Raw genomic sequence first — 23,750 nt, 5'->3', positions numbered from 1 at the left:
CAGAAGGCAAAGCCTGCTGGGCTCTGCCATTCACCGGGCAAAGCTCATGGACACACAGAAACTGACATCCACACAGCAACGCCTGCCCAGCCCCAGTCAGAGGCGAGCAACCATGCAGACAGACAGTATATCTGTGTAATCAAGAAGACTGTGCAGTACAACATGCAAAACAAAAAGGACCGCAATAAGCTATTACTGTGTACCATAATACTTTCTCTGCCCCTGAAAAAGAAAAAGGACAAAGTGGAGAAAAAGAAGTGGTATAAAGACTGGCTCTGTACATGTTCATTTTCACTTGCTGTAGGCATGGGTGTTGCCAATAAAGTTAAATTAAGTGAAGGATTTTATTTCTCAACCACTGATTCTTGCCAGGCAGAAGGGTTAACATGATGTTCTGGTATAGGCATAGTGTAAATCCTTGACAAGCTGGCAGTCATGGCTCCAAAGCTCCCTTTATAACCTCGTATGTCTGGCAGCAATGCACTGCCAGGTGTGGCAGACAATGTGCAGTGAAATTGCTCATCTACCATCATGGGCAGTTTACTCATCTGCCTACGGGCAAAGGCGGGGAAAATGTCAACAGGCAAACAACTTGCTTCTGCACGTTCATTGCCCGCTAGTGTGGACAGAGCCTGAGACGGCATATTTTAAATATTAACAATAATGAGTTAGAGCTCATCTTTGGGTTAGGACTGTGCCTAGCCTCAGTTGCTTAGTATATGTTTCATGTACAGTGCATCACATGAACTTTATGCCAAAATACATTTCTGAGAGTTAAATGTAAGTTAAGCATTTTAAGAGACAAGGCAGAATTCATTTTGGGTTATTTCATTCAAAATAAGAGGAAAACTCATTTGTTGCAAGATATTAATAAAATATGGCTTGGTTTCAAGGAAATACTATTTCTTTTTGTTTAGTTTATTGACAGAATCAGTTTTGTATTCTGATACTTTTACAATGAGCTTGCATGAAAGAAGGAAATTCAAGGCCATTAAGAGCTCTGTTTAAGGTCAGTGGCACAGTACAATGGTGTCATATGACAGAGCTTGGAAAGTACTCTATTCTTATTTACTTCATACACAAAACATCTAATACATGTTGTACTTTAAAGCATCCCTCAAAACTTTCATTATTGTTAAGATTTCACAAATAAATCTAAAACATGCACATACTACTTCATAAATACATCCACACTTACCAACCTAACCAGCTACCACTCATTATAATTAAGCTGGTTAGCAAACCACACATAAAATGACTAACTTCTATATCACTTTTGCGTAAGCTTGTCTCCCCTGGACACAGCTTTCATGTCCTCGGTCACCCTGAACATTGGGCCGTGGCCAGGCACAATGTGGTCAGCCAGGAGGATTACTTCATTCCTGTGCTTCTCCTGTGTATCTGGATTTTCACTTCCAGCCGTGTATCGCCACAGAGAAGAGTCAGAAATGTCCTCTTCACGCTCAAAGAGGTCACCTGTGTAACAAAATTAATGTCATTTGAGAAGCTCTGTTATTTTGGATAGTGTGTCGTCAGATGAAATGCTATAGTGTTGTTGTACATCTTTTAACATCAACTGTATGATGAAGTAGGTGCTTTTATTTTAAAGCCTCCTGTGTTTCTCCTAATTTAAATCTCATGTTATTCATAGTTTATGTCAACATCATATAAGGAATTTCTCCTTTGGATTGAGATGTCTTTCAAAGTGATATTATCACTTAAAGAAATATCTTTGTTATATGTACTTTATCTGATTGAAATCTCGACCATGCATAGTTGTCACAAATCAAGTAAGGAGGAATAAATTGCAGTCAATTAATGACATTAATGACATTAATGACAGTATTAATGACATAATGTATCATTTGCTAGCATAACATTTAATTAAGAACATAAGAACATAAGAAATAAGGGAAGCTGCAAGAAGCGACCAGGCTTACATGTGGCAGTCCCTGTATGAAACACACTTACCTATTTCCATCTGTTATCCCCATCCTGTGGTGCCAGCCATTTTCATTCTGGACACATCTGTATGCCAACCAATTTTAATACAGCAAACCCTCAGTATATCAATCTAATTGGGGGAAGCCACTGATAATAAAGACGAAAATTTGACAAAAACTTCAACTCCTGCTGTGAGACCGAAGCAGAAGCAGTGTGTGTGGGTGCAGTATGTGCTCATCACTACCACCACCACCCACACTCTCCCTCCCTCTTTCCCACCCTCACTCACTCCTCCATTGCCACTGCTGCTGCTGCTGACCGATGGTTCTGCCTCATTTAGCAGCCTTTATTCAATAAATCAGACAGATGGTTGGTAGGCCATATTATATTCAATAAATGCAAAATTAATGAATAAATGAGCACTTTATTATGACATATACTGGTTTAATTAACTGTTTTCTGCACTCTTTTAAAATGGAACCTGATACTCCATCTGGTCCTGTTGCTTTTCCCTCTTCCAGTTTCTTCATCATTTTATAAACTTTGATTACTGTAATTTCCCACATTTGCTTTTTTGTCTTCTCATCTTGTGGTTCTTTAAATTCTGATTCTTCTGTGAAAACTTCCTGTAACTTTTGGTTTAGCAATTCACTCATGTCCTTTGGGTCTTCATATATTTAATTTCCATCCTTCAACCTTTCTATTTTTTTCTTTTAAATTTTTCCATTTATGAATCTGTAGAACAGTTTTGATTCATCATTGCACTTTTCAACTCTATCTTTTTCATATTCTTTCTCTTCCTCTCCTTATTTTCACATATTCAATTCTTGCTATCTTAAAGTCTTCTTTATTTTTTGGGTTTATATTTCTTTTAATTTTTATCCATGCTTCATCTCTTTTTTTCTTTGCTCTCGCACATCTTGCATAGAACCACACCTGTTTTCCTTTTTTCTTTAGGTTTGTATAGTGGGACATATTTATTCACTTCTGTCTCATATAATTCCACAAAAATGTCATACTTATCTTGCACATCATTTCCTCTTTTCAGCTTTCCTCACTCCATTTCTTCATAGAATCTCTTATGATCATTTATATTTGCTTTCCCATAGTCTCTCCTGTTTTCTTTGTATGATTCCTCCTCTTCACTGACATCATTATCAGTCTGTGTGTGTATGTGTGTGTGTGTGTGTGTGTGAGAGAGAGAGAGAGAGAGAGAGAGAGAGAGAGAGAGAGAGAGAGAGAGAGAGAGAGAGAGAGAGAGAGAGAGAGAGAGAGAGAGAGAGAGAGAGAGAGAGAGAGAGAGAGAGAGAGAGAGAGAGAGAGAGAGAGAGAGAGAGAGAGATTTTATTATTAGTAATATTATTTGTAACAATATTTGTGCTCAGTGTGCTACTACTTCAACTCCACACCTACAGACCTAGGTTTACAGGCTTAGGCATCTGTATTATGGCTGCATTAAATGCATGGTAATTATTAGATATTAGATACTTTTTTCAAGAAAAAAGTGCATCTAATGCACTGGTAAATATGGTAAATAAAACTTGTTTGTTTTGTGAGACAAGATGATCTGCCTTCTTTCCTTCCAGTTACACCTGCCCCTTTTGTTAAAACACAAGCTACACCTATGAATTTAATAATCCAAAGAGACAACAGTGCCTGCTAATGAAACCAGAATAGCGCTACCATTTCTTTTATTTTAATGCTCGGACATTTTACCGAGTGGCCAAGGTAAAAGGCTTTCAAGGTAAGGTAAAGTAAAAATTGAACCTGTGTTATTAAGGAAAGTTAAAAGGTAAAAAGGGGGATGGCACCACATAAAGACACTATTTACAACCACTGCTGAGTCAAGAAGCATGTGCTGCTCTTTAAAGCACAATTCTGTGAAGGTGAAACCCACAAGTGTTGAGAGCTGACTATATCTTTTTGTATCCTGTTGACTGTGGATTTTAGGGCAAGACTAAAACACTGCCAATAAGGACGATGATGTGTGGTATTCTCTCGGTATGCCCCATTACGTAATACCTTGCTCACTAAGGTATCATGTAACATACTGTAAATGAGTATGACCAGAATCAGTACAAAATATTTACTTGTTCTGACTTCTTGTATAATCTTGACATGGTTGTATGACTGTTTAATATATGATGCTAGACTGTGGACACTATGCAAATAACAATAAAATACTAAAATAATCTAAAATGAGGTACAAATCATTGTTGCTTTCAAAGTTTGAAGTTTGAAGTTTTGAGTTAAAAAGTGTCAAAGAGTAAGAGGTCACATCAAACAAGTTATACATATCAAAACCCTTATTATGTGAATCATTATTTTGTTAGAGTTCATTAGATAAATATGCATAAATAAAAGAAGAAAAGTATAATTGGTAAAAAAAACAGAACCAGATCTTTATTCTGACCCTGTATTAACTCACTATGTAACTTAATGGCATTAACTCAAATCATGTAATCATATAAAGTGATATGAAAATTAAGGAATAATGTTGTAAACAAAACAATGACATCTGAGGTGTGAAGCATAGATCTCAAAATATTGAGACTATTGGTGGGAAGGAAGGCAAAAGGGCCATTCCTCTTCCTTCCTTACCACTGTCATTGTCACCAACACTTTCCTCCTCTCTCTCACCCTCTACTGCCTTTCATAATGCCTCCAGAGTTTTGTTAACTCTTTGTATATATATATTGTTTTTCTTTCCCTTATATCCAAAATAAATTACCAGGAATGTCACATATAAGATTCTCTATATTCTATTCACCATCACTCAGTCTCTTAATCTTCCTTTTCATCAAAGTAAGCCACAACTTCCCCAAGCTCACAGTTTGTTTTAATATCTTGTGATAACTGGTTGCCTTACTTTATTCCTTTCATTAGCAAAGGTTTCATTGAGTTGCTGGTTTAGATTCTGTTGCAAAAGTAACAACTTTCTCACACATAAACTTTGAGGCTGGAGACTGAGGAGAAATGGTGTGATGGAAGAGTGGAGACCAGTGATGTTTTGCAGTCAGCCAAGGTGGCAGCTTATTTTGAATCATGCATCTGGGTTTTTTTTTTTAATTCTTGTTAGGTATAAAATATGAACAGAGGTCCAATAATGTTAGTACAAATTCATTAAATTCTGAATTCATTACATTCAAAACCTTACTGTATAAGATATCAAATACATAACTGGCCGGGCAATTTCATTCAAACACTGCCATGGCGAGGAGGAGAAACATTATTCACGAGATGCTTACCTGCTATTACTACTGTGCCTTGATGTGCAGTCCTCACCACCACTGACACATCTGCAGTAGTGTGGCCTGGAGTGGGAATGACTTGCAGTGAGTCATCTATCTTGTATGGTTCCCCTGGAAGGCCGTGGTCAAGACTCATGAATAGCCATACATGCAGATTTTGAATATCACTATTAACTGCAACAGCTAATTGTACACACACACACACACACACACACACACACACACACACACACACACACACACACACACACATACACACACACACACACACACACATACAAACTAATATCACTGACAAGTGTAGTGGCAAAATTAAGTGAAAGAATAATAAAAACCAATGGACAAAATTTTTGGAAGATAATTAAATCCTTACAAAATTGCAATTTGGATTCAAAAGGGAGCATCTTGTTTTGCAAACTTGTGTTATTACTCAAGAGTGAATGATATAATACAAAGGAGGAAAGGTTGGGCAGACTGCATTTACCTAGACTTAAGGAAGGCATTTGACAAGGTGCCACAGAAAAGACTTACATGGAAATTGGAAAAAAGTTGGTGGTCTAAATAAAGGTCTGCTAAAGTAGATGGTGGATTTCTTAAAGAACAGAGAGATGAAAATAGTAATAAGGGACCAAACATCAGAGTGGTGCCCAGTATTAAGTAGGTCTCCCAAGCATCAGTGTTGGCACCTGTAGTGTTTGTAGTGTATCTAAGCAATATGGTGGAAAATGTAACCAGCTATGTGAATCTTTTCACAGATGATGCAAAACTATTGAGAAGAGTGAAGAATATCAAAGATTGTGAGGAATTGCAAGGAGATCTCGACAAAGTGTGGAAGTGGAGCAACATATGGTAAATAGCGTTCTGGAAAGTGTAAAAAGATAGAACTTGGAAAGAGTAATAAAAACTGTGGATATAAGATGGGAAGTTAACAATTAACAAGACAACAAATGGAAAAGACCTGGGAGTGATATTTTCAGAGGAACTATCACTAGAAAAGCATATCAATAAGATAACATGTGAAACTCTCAACCTATAAAGGAATATATAAGTGGCCTTTGAATACCTGGATGAGGAAATTATGAGAAAATAATGATCACAATGATACATCTAGGACTAGAGAATGCAGTGATAGTTTGGTCACCACATGAAAACAACAACAAAAAAAAAAAAACAAGAAAGTTGGAAAGCATGCAGAGAGCAGCAACAAAGATGATATCAGAACTGAGAGATCTACCCTTTGAAGAGAGACTATCTAGGATGCAACTCCCAGCTTTGGAAAAGAGATGAGAGAGAGGTGACATGATCACTCTGTACAGAATGATAAGTGAGATGAAAAACTGGACAGGGAAGATCTATTTTTGTGCTGAATGAAAGAGAAACAAGAGGACATTGAAGAAAACTAAAAGTGACCACCTGTAGAAGAGACATTAGAGACAGTTTAGAGACAGTTTAGCTTCCTTCACAGAAGCATGGAATGGACTGGAGGGGGAAGAGGTCTGTCTATGCAAGGAATAATCATGATTTTGTGGAAAGGCTGGATAAGAATAGTTATGGAGACAGGACAGTATGAGCTTAGCTCCTCTCCTGTATGAAACAGCTAAGTAGGTACAACTAGGTAAATACACACACACACAGGGGGTGGAGGAGAGAGAGAGAGAGAGAGAGAGAGAGAGAGAGAGAGAGAGAGAGAGAGAGAGAGAGAGAGAGAGAGAGAGAGAGAGAGAGAGAGAGAGAGAGAGAGAGAGAGAGAGAGAGAGAGAGAGAGAGAGAGAGAGAGAGAGAGAGAGAGAGAAGCACCATAGAACTGGCAGAGAGGACATGACCTATGAATGAAATGTACATGTGCCAAAAATTATTATGTAACACTGTAAAGATAAAATGAAGAGTTTTGTAAAGGTATAATTGAGAATTGCAAGGATTAAACAACATTTTTCTATAGAAATATTAGCAGTAAAGTGAAAAACAGGATGTAAACAAGTTAAAGGTGAAAGGCAACAAGTATGAGGATACTAAAACAAATGCAGAAGTCAAATTCCAAGCACTAGTTAAAAGGGAAGGTGACTTTGAGGAGAAAGAGGTGAAGGAAATGAGCATTAATAGCCTGGAAGAAATGCTGGTGTCAGTAAGAGAAGTGAGAAAATTATTAGAGGGACTGGATGTGAGAAAAACGCAAGGACCAGATGGAGTCTCATATGAGCTGGATACTAAAAGAATGCAGTAAATAATTAACTGACAGAGTACACAGTGTTACATTAAGGATGTTGGCAAAGGGCAAAATCCCAAAGGACTGAAAGAGCGATGATATTGTTCTAATTCACAAAAGAGAATGAAAGGAGGACTCTGTGAATTATAGAACTTCCAATGAAAAGTGTTGTAGCCACGATATGCGGAAGGAGTGTGAAAGACAGGTGGATGCAATATCTAGAATAGTGGTTCCCAGATTTTTTCAGCTTGTTACTCAGTTCAATATGCCACATAGTGTGTTACCCCCTTTCACAAAATGCTATCAATATTAATATATAAGGCAGTGAGTGACATGTATTGCACACTTTGTGATTAGGGTTGCTGCGTGACTGTATCCTGAAGCATTCCTGTCAAAATACGCTTGGGTTACCACACAATTAGATATATATATTTCTCCTTTTTAATATTGTACTGAAGATTTTTAATGTTTACTGTTATTTTGACTAACTTTGTTACTTAACTATAATAAGTTTACTTTACTATGTTACATACAAAGACTACGTTAACATTAACCCAAATGCCAGGCACCACGGTGTTTTCTTGATTTCCACATGTCTTTATTTTCTTCTGTAAGGGAGGCCATGCAAGTCCCAAATTTGGTGACCAACATAAAAATGTGGTGAAATATAGTTTTCAGTGAGGAGTGTGGGAGCAATAACTGCTTGTCTTGTAAATACAGGCTGAGAATCATTTATCCAAAATCCCAAAATCTGAAAACTTTCAAAATACTAAAGTTTTTTTTAATGGTGACATAACAAATCACATATGAAAAATTTCACAAAGTGGTTGGAAGGTCAAAAAAGAAAGAAAGAAAAAAAAAAAGTAAACATGACAGCATGCCCAAAGACCAAAGCTTCAATGCTTGATTTACTGCCATGGGAGGTATCAAAAGTGGTGAATTGTCATGTATGGCAACTCACATGCTTAGTTTTTTAATCATTGACAGTAACTGTCAGGCACAGTGGTGGGAGATGCCTCTCCCACTCTCTTCTGCCCATTTTCCCCTTGATGTAACCTTCTCATTTCATTGCTCACATTTGTATGTCTTTACATTATAATGGGTCCTGGCAAGCTTAGCAATGAAGAAAAGAGTGTTGTGATGATGTTTGTTCAAGAGGGGCTGAGTAATTATGAGACTGGAAGGAAGTTAGGAAGATCAGAAGCAGCCATCACACAGGTGGAGAAGGCTGCACTAGTGCTGGGAACAGCTGTCACTCCCAACAGAGAGAAAGGCCCTGGGGAAAAAAGGAAGACAGAATAGTAAGTTGATAGGATGTATGACTTGTAAAAACTGAGTTGGTGCCTCCTATTTCTCTCTGTCAGAAAAGGTTTGTGAGCTACAAGGCTACAGGGAGTGACAGCTGTTCCTTGCACTAGCGTTTCACCACCCATATGACAGCTGCTTTTGATCTTCCTAGCTTCCTTCCAGTCTCACAATTACTGAGCCTCTCTTGAACAAATGCCATCACAACACTCTTTTATTCATTGTAAGGAGAAATAAATCTGTGATGAAAAAGGTTGCAGTGAGAGGGAAATGTGCATGTATGTTTTCATGTGTTCAGCTTGGTTTGAGTCAGTTTATTCTTAAAGTTTAATTCAATGTGTGTGTGTGTGTGTGTGTGTGTGTGTGTGTGTGTGTGTGTGTGTGTGTGTGTGTGTGTGTGTGTGTGTGTGTGTGTGTGTGTTTTTTCTATTTGGGGAATTCAAGCATCCCTGAGCAAGGCCACCTAAGACCATGCAACCCCAACAGGGTGACAAGAGAGTGTTACCTCCCTCACTGAGTACCTGCCAGGATTGAAGAGCAAACTAGCAACCTTATGGCCACAAGCCAAGCCACAAGCCTACCACTGAACCATCCAGTCCCCTGTAATGTTTTATCTAAAAAAAAAAAAAAAAAAAAAAAAAAAAAATCAGAATTTTAGTTAAAAATCTTGCATTCTGAAACCAGAAAAGTGTCTGATCCCAAGATTTTTGAATAAGAGATTGTGAATCTGTACAAAGCAGCATTCTGAACACAGGTCTGCTGTGGGAAAAAAAGTCATTCTATTCCATCATGTCACCCCAAAAATGACTGTATGAGTTAGAGACTTCAGGTTTGTGGCAGATTAAAGAGGAAGGATTTATAAAGGAAATGGTCTTAAGATTAATTCATTGGATATCATGACTTCTAGTTCATGATCTCAATCACCAGATGTCCATAGCATCATTCTCCTTGTACAAAATAAAAAGTGGACAACTTTAAATCTCTCAATTTATGACTGCTTTTCTATATACCTGTGACCAATGCATCTTTCTCATTCTTTTTTCTGTATGTTCGATATTATATACATGTACTCTCTCTCTCTCTCTCTCTCTCTCTCTCTCTCTCTCTCTCTCTCTATATATATATATATATACATATATACTACACATACTGATCAGTATGATAACTGTGAGTCCTTTCCTATGTTTTCTTCAGCCATAAATGGCTGTTTTTCCAGCTTTTTTCTTGAATCAGAATTGTAGTCTGCCACAACACACACAAACACAGTCATCTTTGCCCTGTTTTGTTGCAGCCTACAATCACCACCTAAAAAGTTGTAATCATGCATCTGGCAACATCACATGATTCTGTCCAAGGATGTCACTGTTTCAAAATGCATGGCATTATTTCAATAATTCTGCAAGAACTGCTTATTTTAACATGTGTAACAGATCTCTCTATGGGAATTTCTTATATGACATTTTAAATGTTGTAGTTTGTATTCAGTGAAGATATACTTTTAGCATTATTATTATCATATACAGTGGGTAATGAAGACTTCAATGAAGTACAGCCTCAACTCATAAATGAGAAAAAAAAAATATTCATAACTGGTTACTCTTGACACTGTTCACACTCATGAAAGATGATACTATGGGTAGCTGGCAGCTGTGACCATGAACTACATGTCATGATGTCTCCAATTAATTCAGCCAAAGCTGTGAAATTCATAATGGAAATGGAGTGATTTCCATGAAAATATCAAAACACTGCCATACAAGAATAACTGATTTACAGCAATGTTCCAAAACTCTACGTGTTAAAGATCAAAAGTCATTTGGGAGAAAGGTTTTGATTGGAGTAGCTTGTGGGTCAGTGTTGCCCTCAATCATGTTTGCAGTACATGAAGACTTAAATAACTATCACAGGCAATGTCAAGGTCACAATAAATTGCCATTAAGTGAAGTAGAAAAGAAAGTGTAGCAATGTCTGAGCGCAAGATGTGAGGAAGAAAAGATATCTAAAAGTTTGCCAAAAATTAATGAACGAATAAAAAACAATTTACAGACCTGTCTCAAATGGATGAATGAAAAATTGGTCTTTGTAGGAAACAGTGTATCCAACGATGTGTGTTGCTGCTGTAAACAAGTTCAGGTTACCCAAGTGATCTGAGTGACCGTGTGTGCCGATTGCATACTTCACATCAGCACAGGAGGTGTTTTCCTTGGCCATGCCTAGAAAAAGAAGAAGAAACTAAGAGTAGAATAACATTTACAGTAAATATTGCTACAGAGTTCACACACACTCTAAAATTACACTGATCATTATTGTGTATTGCTTTTCTTAAATCAAGTGACATGGTGATCAGGTAACTTGGTCTCAAGAGCAGATATTACTAACCATCTGAGGTCTAGGAATCCAAACCTCCACTCCACAAATGAATCAGTTTTCTTTATCATAGGTATAGTCCTAAACAGTACATGAGAAAAAAAAAGAAAAAAAAAACTCATGAATGGTAAATGTTAACAAGAGCCTTACCATGAAGATAGAAGATATTCTACAAGTAAATAGAGAGAAAAAAAAAAACAGATATGTTGGTGACCTTGAAGATCACTTGTGGGGGTGTGGGGTTCCTGGAGGCTGGCTTGGTCTATTGGTATAAATTGCCAGCTATGCCACGCTGGGTGATTTATGCATTTATATACACCAGTATCTAATGTTTACCAGTCTCGTTCTCCATCATGCTTTGTCACACACACTGCTGGCAAGAGATGCTCACTTTTACAGGCAGTGTATTTGTGTGTGTGTGTGTATGTGTGTGTGTGTGTGTGTGTGTGTGTGTGTGTGTGTGTGTGTGTGTGTGTGTGTGTGTGTGTGTGTGTGTGTGTGTGTGTGTGTGTGTGTGTGTTCTTTGAGGAGCTGCACACCATTGTCTGGTATGATGTTTCCTACAGTCTCTCTCTCTCTCTCTCTCTCTCTCTCTCTCTCTCTCTCTCTCTCTCTCTCTCTCTCTCTCTCTCTCTGTCTCTCTCTCCAGGCAAGATCAAGATATCAGCACATTTACATCTCTAGATAGGCATATTGTGTGTGTGTGAGTGTGTGTGTGTGTGTGTGCAGTATCTAAGAAAATTCATACCACTCTCTCTCTCTCTCTGGCAACTCATACTGGCAGCAGGAGGCCGCACCACTGCAGGGTATGTTTACAACCACATGGGAACACCAACATCTCCAGAAACATTAAAGACATATCCATTTAGGTAAAATCTGAAATATCATTCATTATTTTTTTTTCACACTTATAAATGCATTACCTTCTATAAAAAACAAATCAATAAGTGTATTGTTTCCAAAATTATATGAAGGGAAGGTGTCTTGTCTCACCCTGCGAGTCAACACTTTTTATTACCCCATCCTGCCCCTGTTGCTGCATTTTTAAACACACCCGGAGGGATGGAGGAGATTAATAATACCACAAATGTCCAAGGGAGGGGTAAGGGGATGGGAAGGGGAAGGAGGAATTTAATAATATAGCCATAATACTAATAATATACTGAAATATTACTGTTCATTATGTCATCAAAGTTACAAAATGCAGTAGTGGGCAGAGCTATCAAGATTGAGAGAAATTGAGGGATAAATAAATGCAAGCACTGTACTGATTATCTTATATGATTCTGTGAGATATCAGTCTATTTGCAGTCACTATAAAATTTAATTAAAGAAAGTAAAATAATGATGAATATAATATGTCATTACTGCCAAGTGGCCTCTTGCTGCATCCTCCATATTCCTTAATATCACCAGCATAATTCTTCTGCCTCCATATGACTGCTGTGTAAAATAAACACATATTTCATTAATACAGTAGGTACTGTGCATTTTACAAACAAATATGGCAAAGTGTCTCAGAAATTCTCTTATGGGGCTTGGTGAAATTATGATAATGTTCATAGGTGGCCATTGTTGCGATAATGATATCAGGTTATCAGTTATCTGATAATTATTTTTCCTGTGTTATTAATTCATCAGTATCACCAATACTTTTGGTTCCAAACTAGCGAAAATCAATAATTTTAGTTTTTTGAAACATGAGCATGTTGAAGTTTAAAATTTCAAAATCAAATGTACTTATTTTACTTATAATAATACTTTTCATTAGTGAAGAGATAGAATAAACATTGAATTTAAATTTTTTTCCAAGATTTTTCTAAATTTTCTGAGATTAAGATAAGAATAAAGATTTGTATTTAATGATTTTTTATCTAAAATATCAATATTGTTATTGCTAGTATTAGAAATTTGGATTATCGATTTATCAGTTATCGGTTATTGGGCGATAAATTCATCGGCAGCTATTGATTATCGGTTATCGTTGATAAAGTTATTTTTATCAATTTATCAGTTATCATGATAACTTTTTTCTTATTGTGTCCAGCTATGATGTTAACATCAATGTAGTCACAGGGTGAGTGAGGGGGAGGGGGAGAGGCAGCAGGGCAGTAGTGAGAAATGTACACAATATATAGGCACTAGGACATGTACACACCATTGCTTACATGCTGAAAAATATGGTAAGTTTGTAGATAACACTAAGATGGGTTGCTTAATTAGACTGAATTACCAGCCTGTATACACACTTACAGAAGATGAATGATTTATAATATTGAATTGTAAATGCAATCTAATACAGTATTAGCAAATGCAATGTACAGTAGGGCATGCGACAACAAATTTAATTCATTCCAATGTAGTGTTTGTTATGATGAATGTGTGTTATGGTGATTGAAGAACCTATGGGAAAAATTAATTGGTTCCAGAGAACCAGAAAATAATAATAATAAAAAAACAACATAATTTTAGAAAAATTACATCAAAATGAATACATTTGCACTACTACATTTGATATAATACAACAAATATAATTATAGTACCACCCTGAGTCTTGTGCCTATTATAGTCCAAAATTCTTACCATCCCGAGTCTTGTGTATTATCAACCCGAATTTTGTGCTGCTTTGACAAGTATAGGTCACATTTACCTACTGTCAAATTCATGCATATACAAACAGTAAATCCAGCCTAAATCATCTCTCTCTCTCTCTCTCTCTCTCTCTCTCTCTCTCTCTCTCTCTCTCTCTCTCTCTCTCTCTCTCTCTCTCTCTCTATATATATATATATATATATATATATATATGAAAGTAAGAACATTCCTAAGAATTGCTAAATAGAATGAGAGAGAATTTTGAATGAAAATGGAATTATGTATACAAAAGTGAAAAAAGATGAAGCGAAAATGAGAGAGAGAGAGAGAGAGAGAGAGAGAGAGAGAGAGAGAGAGAGAGAGAGAGAGAGAGAGAGAGAGAGAGAGAGAGAGAGAGAGAGAGAGAGAGAGAGAGAGAGAGAGAGAGAGAGAGAGAGAGAGAGAGAGAGAGAGGTGAGCAGCAGCTTGCACAGCTGGTGAGTTAATCTTGTGAGGTATATTTTGTTATTCCAATTAAATTTTTATTAAAACTCCACTGCTTGAATGAGTGGTGAGTACATTATGCCAGTTTTGGTTTGTTATTCTGATTAAATATTTATCAAAATTTCAGTGTTATATCAGATGTAAGTTATAATGACCATGTGTTGTACTTTGCATTGTGCAGAAAATCCACATAATAGATGCACAATGTAGAACTAGGTTCTGGTAAGATCAAAGGACAAAAAAGATTTAGGAGTTACTGTAAGCTCAGATTGCCATTAAGAGAAACAAAGTAAGGAGGCTACAAATTAAACTAATTATGTACTAAAATTTATCTTTAGGAGCAATAAATGTGGATGTCCCACAGTGACACTAGTGATATTCAGCTTTAATCAGACATCATCTTGATGGCAGGTATCTGTTAGAGGAATTTAGGAGATATAAGGGACATAACAAGCATCCTCTTTTAGAGGTTTTAGTGAAACTTTCACTGTTGCCTTAGACATATCAAAAGCTTTTGAGAGAGCATGGTACAAAGCTTTGATTTCCAAACTACCCTACTATGGCTTCTATCCTTCTCTCTATAACTTCATCTCAAGTTTCCTTTCTGACCATTCTATTGCTGTTGTGGTAGACAGTCACTGTTCTTATCCTAAGTCTGTTGACAGTGGTGTTTCTCAGGGTTCTGGTCTGTCACCCACTCTCCTTATTATTTATCAATGATCTGAACCAAATTACTTTTCTGTCCACTCCTATGCTGATGATACCTCCCTGCACTTTTCCAATTCTTTTCCTAGATATCCAACCCTTCAGAAAGTAAACAGTTCATGCAGGGAAGCCACAGAATGCCTGACTTCTGATTTCTCTAAAATTTCTGATTGAGGCAGAGCAAACTTAGTTTTGTTCAGTGCCACAAAAACTCAATTCCTCCATCTATCAATTCGACACAGCCTTCCAGATTACTATTCCCTCTTCTTCACTGACATTCAACTGTCCCTCTCTTCTACAATAAACACCCTTGGTCTTTCCTTTACTTATAATCTAAACTGGAAACTTTACATCTCATCTATAGCTAAAACAGCTTCTATGAAGTTAGGTATTCTTAGTTGTCTCTGCCAGTTTTTCTCACCCCCCTTTCCCCAGCTGCAAACTCTGTACAGGGGTCTTATCTGTCCATGTATGGAGTATGCTTCATATATGTATCAGGGGGATTCCACTCATACCGCTCTTTTAGATGGGCTGGAATAAAAATTTTTTTGTCTTATCAACTCCTCTCCTCCAGTCAACTATCTTCAGCCTGTCCCTCATTGCAATGTTGCATCTCTTGCTATGTTCTACTGCTATTTTCATGGCAACTGCTCTCCTGATCTTGCTAACTACATGCCTCTCCTCCTCCCACACTAGACAAGAATATCTCCTTTCTCTCGCCCCTATTCTGTCAACCTCTCTAATGCAAGAGTTAATTAGTATTCTAAATCATTCATCCCTTTCTCTGGTAAACTCTGGAACTTCCTGCCTGCTTCTGTATTTCCTCCTTCCTGTAACTTGAACTCTTTTAGGAGAGAGGTTTCAAGACACATCTTTTAATTTTTGACGACCACTTTTGACTCTTTTTGGGAACTGGCACTTGCCCTTGGCTGGTGCCTCTCCTACATAAAAAAAATAAAAAAATAAAAAAATAAATAAATAAAAAAAAGAATAAAATAAAATAAATAAATGAATAAAATAAAATTATATATATATATATATATATATATATATATATATATATATATATATATATATATATATATATATATATATATATATATATATATATATATATATATATATATATATATATATATATATATATATATATATAAAAAGAATAAAATAAAATAAATAAATGAATAAAATAAAATTATATATATATATATATATATATACATATATATATATATATATATATATATATATATATATATATATATATATATATATATATATATATATATATATATATATATATATATATATATATATATATATATATATATATATATATATATATATATATATATATATATATATATATATATATATATATATATATATATATATATATATATATATATATATATATATATATATATATATATATATATATATATATATATATATATATATATATATATAACATATATCACGCAGGGAAGCCACAGAACGCCTGACTTCTGATCTTTCTAAAATTTCTGATTGGGGCAGAGCAAACTTGGTATTGTTCAATGCCTCAAAAACTCAATTCCTCCATCTATCAACTCGACACAACCTTCCAGACAACTATCCCCTCTTCTTCAGTGACATTCAACTGTCCCCCTCTTCTACACTGAGCATCCTCGGTCTGTCCTTTACTTATAATCTGAACTGGAAACTTCACATCTCATCTCTAGCTAAAACAGCTTCTATGAAGTTAGGTGTTCTGAGACGTCTCTGCCAGTTTTTCTCACCTCCCCAGCTGCTAACTCTGTACAAGGGCCTTATCCGTCCATGTATGGAGTATGCTTCACATGTCTGGGGGGGTTCCACTCATACTGCTCTTCTAGACAGGGTGGAATCAAAAGCTTTTCGTCTCATCAACTCCTCTCCTCTAACTGACTGTCTTCAGCCCCTCTCTCACCGCCGCAATGTTGCATATCTAGCTGTCTTCTACCGCTATTTTCATGCCAACTGCTCTTCTGATCTTGCTAACTGCATGCCTCCCCTCCTTCCGCGGCCTCGCTGCACAAGACTTTCTTCTTTCTCTCACCCCTATTCTGTCCACCTCTCTAACGCAAGAGTTAACCAGTATTCTCAATCATTCATCCCTTTCTCTGGTAAACTCTGGAACTCCCTGCCTGCTTCTGTATTTTCACCTTCCTATGACTTGAATTCCTTCAAGAGGGAGGTTTCAAGACACTTATCCACCAATTTTTGACCACTGCTTTGACCCTTTTATGGGACTGGCATTTCAATGGGCATTTTTTTCATTAGATTTTTGTTACCCTTGGCCAGTATCCTTCCTACAAAAAAAAAAAAAAAAAAAAAAAAAAAAAAAAAAAAAAAAATATATATATATATATATATATATATATATATATATATATATATATATATATATATATATATATATATATATATATATATATATATATATATATATATATATATATATATATATATATATATATATTTCTCTGAAGTTACAGTCAGTGACATTCATAATTAGAACTCCTGCTGACATAAGCGCCACATTGCACAAACTGGCAACTCGCTTGTCTTTGGTGTGAAAAAAATCTGCTGGGCGAAAATATGTTTTTGAAGGCATATAATAATGGAGTCAGTGTGTGGCATATTGACATAAGGTAAAGTTATCTTTTGTGACTGCTGCTTGCTTTGGCTAACAAAACAGCTGTGTTTATTTTAAACAAAATGTTCTACTGAAGTGATGTGTGATGTCTGAAAAACATTTAAGCCACGATTACATAGTACAGATGTAAGAGTTTTACTAGAATAGTGAAACAAATTGAAAAATACACTGCATAACTATTGGTAGTGAAAAGACTGTGAGTACATTGGTGAAGAAATAGAGCAATTAGGGACGCCAGAATGTGCCTTACCACAAACATGGTGGTGGGGCACCCCAAAATGTCTGACACCTTGTATGGTATCAAGGGACAGATGAAGGTACATCCTCAGCTTACAGCAAAACAACTAAAAAAACAAACATTTTGGGGCAGCCCACCACCATGTTTGTGGTGAGGCACATCCTGGTGTCCCTCATTGCCCCATTTCTTCACCAATGCACTCACAGTCTTTTCACTGCTAAAAGTTACACGGCTTAGTTTTCTATTTATTTAACCATTCTAGTGAAACTCTAATATTTGTACTATGAAGTCGTGGCTTGTAAATTTTCTAGGCATTGCACATCACCTCAGTAGAACTTTGTTTAAAACAAACACTGCCGTTTTGTTAGCTTAAGCAAGAAGCAGTCACAAAAGATAACTTTCCCTTACGTCAATAACTCCTACACTGAATCTGTTATTCTATGCTTTCAAAAACACATGAGGGACTAACCTAAGTTGCCATGTAGTTATTTTCTCCTGGCAGAAGCACGTTGCCAGTTTGTGTGATGTGATACTCACGTCAGCAGGAATTCTAACCATGAATGTTGGTGACTAGTTATCAGGATAAGACTGAAACAGGTCCATGCTTCCTTGTTATTTGCATTAGCTACAACAATGCTCATAAATAGTACTTATTTTGTATCTATATTGTCATTACATTATACAATATAGCATTAATCAGAGGAAAACACAGCACCTAATCATGGAACAAACACAAATAAGCATAAACAAACCAATAGTTAGTCATATACTTAATGTGTTGTCCTGTGTTTCAGATTTAGAACAACAATCACTGAGGCAAGACACCTTTTTTCAGAAAACTTCATCTTATGGTCTAAAACTTGTTTTCATAACAGACATGAAAAGTACATGGATGAGAATGACCAGGAATATAATGAACACCATGATTTTGTTGGCTCTGAAAATTATAATAAAAGATTTTGATTTTTACACTTCACATGTTTTAAAACAGATTTTCATAGCTTTTCTGTCTTTATTTATTTATTTATTTATTTATTTTTTCAAACCTTTTACCTATCAGCTATCACTACTATATTACTATTATTCCAGTGATGGACTGATTAACATTTTCTCACCTATAGTCTCTCAAAGCAGGACCAGTGAGTAGGTCTTTTTTGCCAAACATGCATTGTATCTTTGGTATTTATGTAATCCTGAATTTTTAGTGGTAAATAATGGTATTTCATATGGTTTATTGTGCATGAAACTTTAAAATGATGCTTCATGTATATTTGTGGAGACCTATGAATGTCAGGATATTTTTTGCCTTCAAGAAAGAGGACCTGTCTAAATTTGGGCTTCTATATATATATATATATATATATATATATATATATATATATATATATATATATATATATATATATATATATATATATATATATATATATATATATATATATATATATATATATATATCATAAGTCATCAGTTGCAGCAAAGATCTTATGACATGTTTCAAACATCTAAGCATCAAACCTTGTTTCTCTTTCTATTGTGAATCATCAGGTGCATGTATCAAGCATCTAAGCATCAAATGTTAACTACCAAATGTGAAATATCATGTAAACTTTGGATAAGAACAGTAATGGTGAAATACCTTCCAGCAGCACATCCTTGTCCCAGGCTGTCATGGTATCCACAATTAATGGGTTGGGACCTTTTACCAGTGTGCATGTGCAGTTGGCCCTCATGACACCATCCTTGAGATAGGAGTAGCCATCATGCAGCACATGAACACTGTAGCTCATCTTTGGCTTGTTCTTGATACTTTGTGTGACCCAAGGATGAATAGGAAGACTTACATCACAGGAAAGTCCTGAAATGACATGTGACTGGTGAAGAACTTTTGGCGAGAACATTTGGGCTAGTGTTGAAAACCATTCTTAGGGACAGATGGTCCCAACATAAAGTGCAAGAATCCTCACAAGTCGTTAGTAGTCCAGCAGGGAAGGTTCTTAAGAAGTGAGTATTATCTCCCAAACACTACTTACTTTATCACAAACATATTATTTTTTTTATTACTGAATTGTGTGAAATTCCAAAAGTTCTTTTCCTATATTCATCTTTCAGTCTGTGATAGTCTGCCATTTTGCTCAACAAGCAAGGCTAACGGGCCATTCAGAGGGGGAGATGGAGTCTAAGGATTTATTTTAGTTACTTTTACAAATCAAGGGTAAAGGACTCTAGTTACATACTTTTTGTTAATAACCCATCTTGAGAAAATTAATGTGAGCCTGAATCTATCCATTAGAAGATGAACCTGCTCTAACCTCTGCTTGGTTATGCCCAAAAATTGTAATGACACCATCTCTAAATATATAGAAGTATTAGATCAGTGTATAGAACAAATGCAGGATTAAGGCATATAACCAATACTCAAGTCCATTTAAAGCAGAAAATTATTTCCTTCACAGACATCCATTGTGTCTATTCTATAAGTAGAGAACATGTTAAAAAAGAAATAGTACAGTAATAAGATATATAAAAGTCAGCAAAACCTCACACCACAATGTCTACAAGTAGACTGCAACTGAAATCTCTGTGCTAGTGTAGTTATTCCATAGCTCAAACAGTCCCTCTTGCATAGTCCTGAATATTCTTTTTAATTATTATTATTTTTTCTTTCTTTTTTTTTTTTTTTTTGGGGAGGGGTTCTCTTGTACAATGAAAACCTGAAATATCACTGATTTTGCTTCCGACAATAGATAGCTGATTAACATATTCCTACATATGACCATGAGTCTTCTTTGCCAGCCTGCAATGTCATGGTTTGTTGGTACACTCAGGTGAAGACAATTCATGACTGGTGGTTACATGCTGTTCTGAATCTAGTTATCACTGATATATGATACCAGTTCCTGTCAGGTTAGCACTACTTGTTATTCTTTCAGCTGATAGTTAGATGTGCTGCATTACCATAACTTATGTTAACAGAAAAAGAGTTTTCTACATGATAACCTAAATGATGTACAGCCTGAAGAATCAGCCTGAATGACAACCTAAAGGGATCATGGCCTATACAATTCTTGGCTCATCATGGCCTATACAATTTTTGGCTGAGTTATCTGTTGTCCCCAACACAGCCTGTGGAGGGAAGGTGATCAGGCTGAAAAAAAAAAAACCCTCTTTTCTTGTCTGGCTACTTTCCTTCCATGGTAAAGGTTTGGTGGTCTGATCCTGCAACACCTCACAGACTAAACATTCTGTTAGTAATCTCATCTTGGAAATGGGTACAGGGAATCTCTCTCTCTCTCTCTCTCTCTCTCTCTCTCTCTCTCTCTCTCTCTCTCTCTCTCTCTCTCTCTCTTGGAAATCAATTTCTGAATAAAACATACATAGTAAATTTTCTTCAAGAACCTGAAAAAAAAAATCTCTTTACAACAAACATGATTTTTCTAGGAAGGCAGGACCTGCACTCTTCTCCAAATTCCATTCATGATATTTGGTGGCATATCTGTGAAATGTTTCTTTCTAAAAAAAATGATGTAATTACATTAATTAATTTAGAGCATAAATATACATATTTGAAAATTGAGCTTTCCCTTGAAAATGGCTAAGAAAGGAGACAGGCAGATCTTGTTGATTCTTGTATTAAAGAACACAACTTCATTAGCTGCTTCTGAAGGCTATCTCCATCCTAATGCAACATAAAGTAAGACTGAACAATTCACTTTAATATTTACCCAAATTCATCCCAACAAGATAACTTTAAAACAAAAATAACAACACAGTGGTGTGGGTTGTGGTTTGTGGCATGGCATGCCATGACTGACTCACAGCCACAGTCATGTTTCACTTCTTATTTGGCTATTGGCTCTTCTGCATTCTTTTTCAACATCTGCATATTCAGACCTTATTCCATAATCAAAATAACCATTATTTTTAATTTCTTTAGTTTTCTGCACAATCTTTGTTTTCCCTAAATCTAAATCCAGAGCGAGTGATTAAGGCTGCTGCAGCCTCAGTAAGAGACACATTGCTAATGAACTGTACCACACTTTTTCCTTGGCCAGCATGACAAGCAACTCTGCTGATCTCTTCTTCAGTGGTCAAGGTGTGGGGGAGGGGTCTGAGGAGCTAAAATTCTAAGCCCTTGTAAGAACTGAAGAAGATGCATTAAATTAGATTGGAGTAAGTTTGTGTCCTTGGAGGTTGAGGGGGCAAATATCTCCATTTAGGTTTGGTGAGGTTTGCTTAAGTTAATGTCTTTAGGTGGTGCAGGGTAGGGTTAGGTTGGGCTACATTTGATTAGTTTAGTGTTGTCAGGTGGACCAGGGGAAAGAGGTCTCAGGTACGTTATAGTAATTTTTATTTATTTATTTTTTTCCAAAAGGCCACTTTTCTTCATTTATCTTTTTAACTGTTTATTACTGCTTTTTTTTTTAATGTATTTGGTTGTTTGGTTCCCAAGCTAGGAGCTAAGAAAACTAATCTTCTCTTTACCTACTTGCAGCAGGCTTGGGGGCCTGATAGAATAAAATTGTTATTTGGGGAGAGATGAAGGGAAAAATTGAAATTGTGACAAATGAGGATATAAAAGAAATACATATAGGGAAGTAAATAAAAAAAAAAAAAAATAAACAAGATTATTTTAGAAAGCCCTTTTCTTGGTTACTTCCCACTCCCCCCACAACCCACCCAAAACAACTTTCCCAACAGGTCACCAAATTTGCTGTGCACAAGGAAAGAATATTAAGATAAGGGGTATTGTCTGCAACTGCAATTCTATCGCTTCGCTTGAATCTGCCGCGCATTTCTTCTAAAATACATTACTTTATAATATAGTATGGAAAAAAAAGGGGGGAAAAAGGCTTTCTAGAAAACCACACATCTTGAATTCAAAACACATCTAAATTTATCACAAAAAGATTATTTCACCAAGAAATTGAAATGGCCAGACGAAAACTAAATATGCTTCTTTCTTGCTGTTAATTTACCTGTTTCAGGTCAGTGTGGCTAAGGGGCTAATCTTTCCTCCCTCCAATATTTGTGTCCGACCAAAATAGTCACAAAACGCACAAAAACATCATCATTCTTTTTTCTTTATGGTATTGCAAGTGTCAGACTTTTCAGAGGGTATAAGAGTAAACATTGTCGGCTTGTGTCACAGTGCCGGTGTCTTGCGAAATAATTGAGGTGCGAAAATATTGGCTAGCCTGCCTTCTTCGCTAAGAATCTTGCAGCCCGTGTGTTCTGTGGGCCTATATAGCTGCTAATATAGTTTGTTTTAACCTGAAAAATTATTCAGTAATGACTTGAAAGCACCTTCTATTGATATGGATCAATATAAGTCTCAATAGTCAAGGTATAACTGTATAATGCTGTGGAAAATAAGAGACAAACCTTGGGAGGTCAAGAATCTTGAGTGCCGTGTGTTCTGTGGGTCTAGATAGTGCTAATATAACTTTTTAGCCTGTAAAACTATTCATTAACGATTTCAAGACATTTCCTATTGATATAAATAAAAACCGGTTTTAATAATCATGGTATAGTCTGTTAAGTCATTATATAAGGCTGTGGATAAAAAAAAAGACATCTTGGAGCTCAAGAATCTCGCAGGCCGTATGTTTTCGTGCTGACTCAATGATGCGCTTACGCACAAGGGCGATTCCCCAGTATCTTCCCAGCTGAAGGATTTCGCCCAACACCAGTGTCATGAAAAAAATCTGCACAACAACAATCGTCTCAGCGTGCAGTAGTGGATTTTCCCCGTTGGAGATCAGGAAAACACAGCCTTTAACATCGCGATAAAATTGTGCCAGTGGAAACTCAGTTAGGTTAGTTAGTTTAGTTTAATTTGATTTATTTTAGATTAGTTTGGGTTACTTTATGTTAGCTTGGGTTAGGTTACCTTAGTTTAGATCAGTTTACTTTAGTTTAAGTTAGGTTATGTTAGTTTGTCAGGTTATGTTTAAGTTAGGTCAGTTTGGCTGGGGTCAG

General features: G+C 36.1%; 1 protein-coding gene across 2 annotated transcripts; it reads right to left on the bottom strand.

Annotated features, from left to right (window-relative positions):
• Nucleotides 1–902: 902 nt before the first annotated feature.
• On the bottom strand, nt 903–23,309 carry LOC135094548 (metallo-beta-lactamase domain-containing protein 1-like). Of its 2 annotated transcripts, none has more exons than XM_063994724.1 (5): nt 23,154–23,309; nt 19,408–19,626; nt 10,752–10,916; nt 5,193–5,306; nt 903–1,476 (listed from the first exon to the last, which is right to left on the bottom strand). In XM_063994724.1, exons 2-5 carry the CDS (start codon nt 19,556–19,558, stop codon nt 1,271–1,273), a joined length of 636 nt encoding a protein of 211 aa, XP_063850794.1. In that variant the 5' UTR covers nt 19,559–19,626; nt 23,154–23,309; the 3' UTR covers nt 903–1,270. The 2 variants fall into 2 exon arrangements, with proteins under 2 accessions (XP_063850794.1, XP_063850795.1); XM_063994725.1 differs by lacking the exon at nt 23,154–23,309 and adding an exon at nt 22,748–23,009.
• Between the last annotated feature and the right edge of the window lie 441 nt (nt 23,310–23,750).

Source organism: Scylla paramamosain, chromosome 46 (assembly GCF_035594125.1).
Source record: "Scylla paramamosain isolate STU-SP2022 chromosome 46, ASM3559412v1, whole genome shotgun sequence".
NCBI classification, from domain to species: Eukaryota; Metazoa; Arthropoda; class Malacostraca; order Decapoda; family Portunidae; genus Scylla; species Scylla paramamosain.
This window is presented reverse-complemented; position numbering and strand designations above follow the sequence as displayed.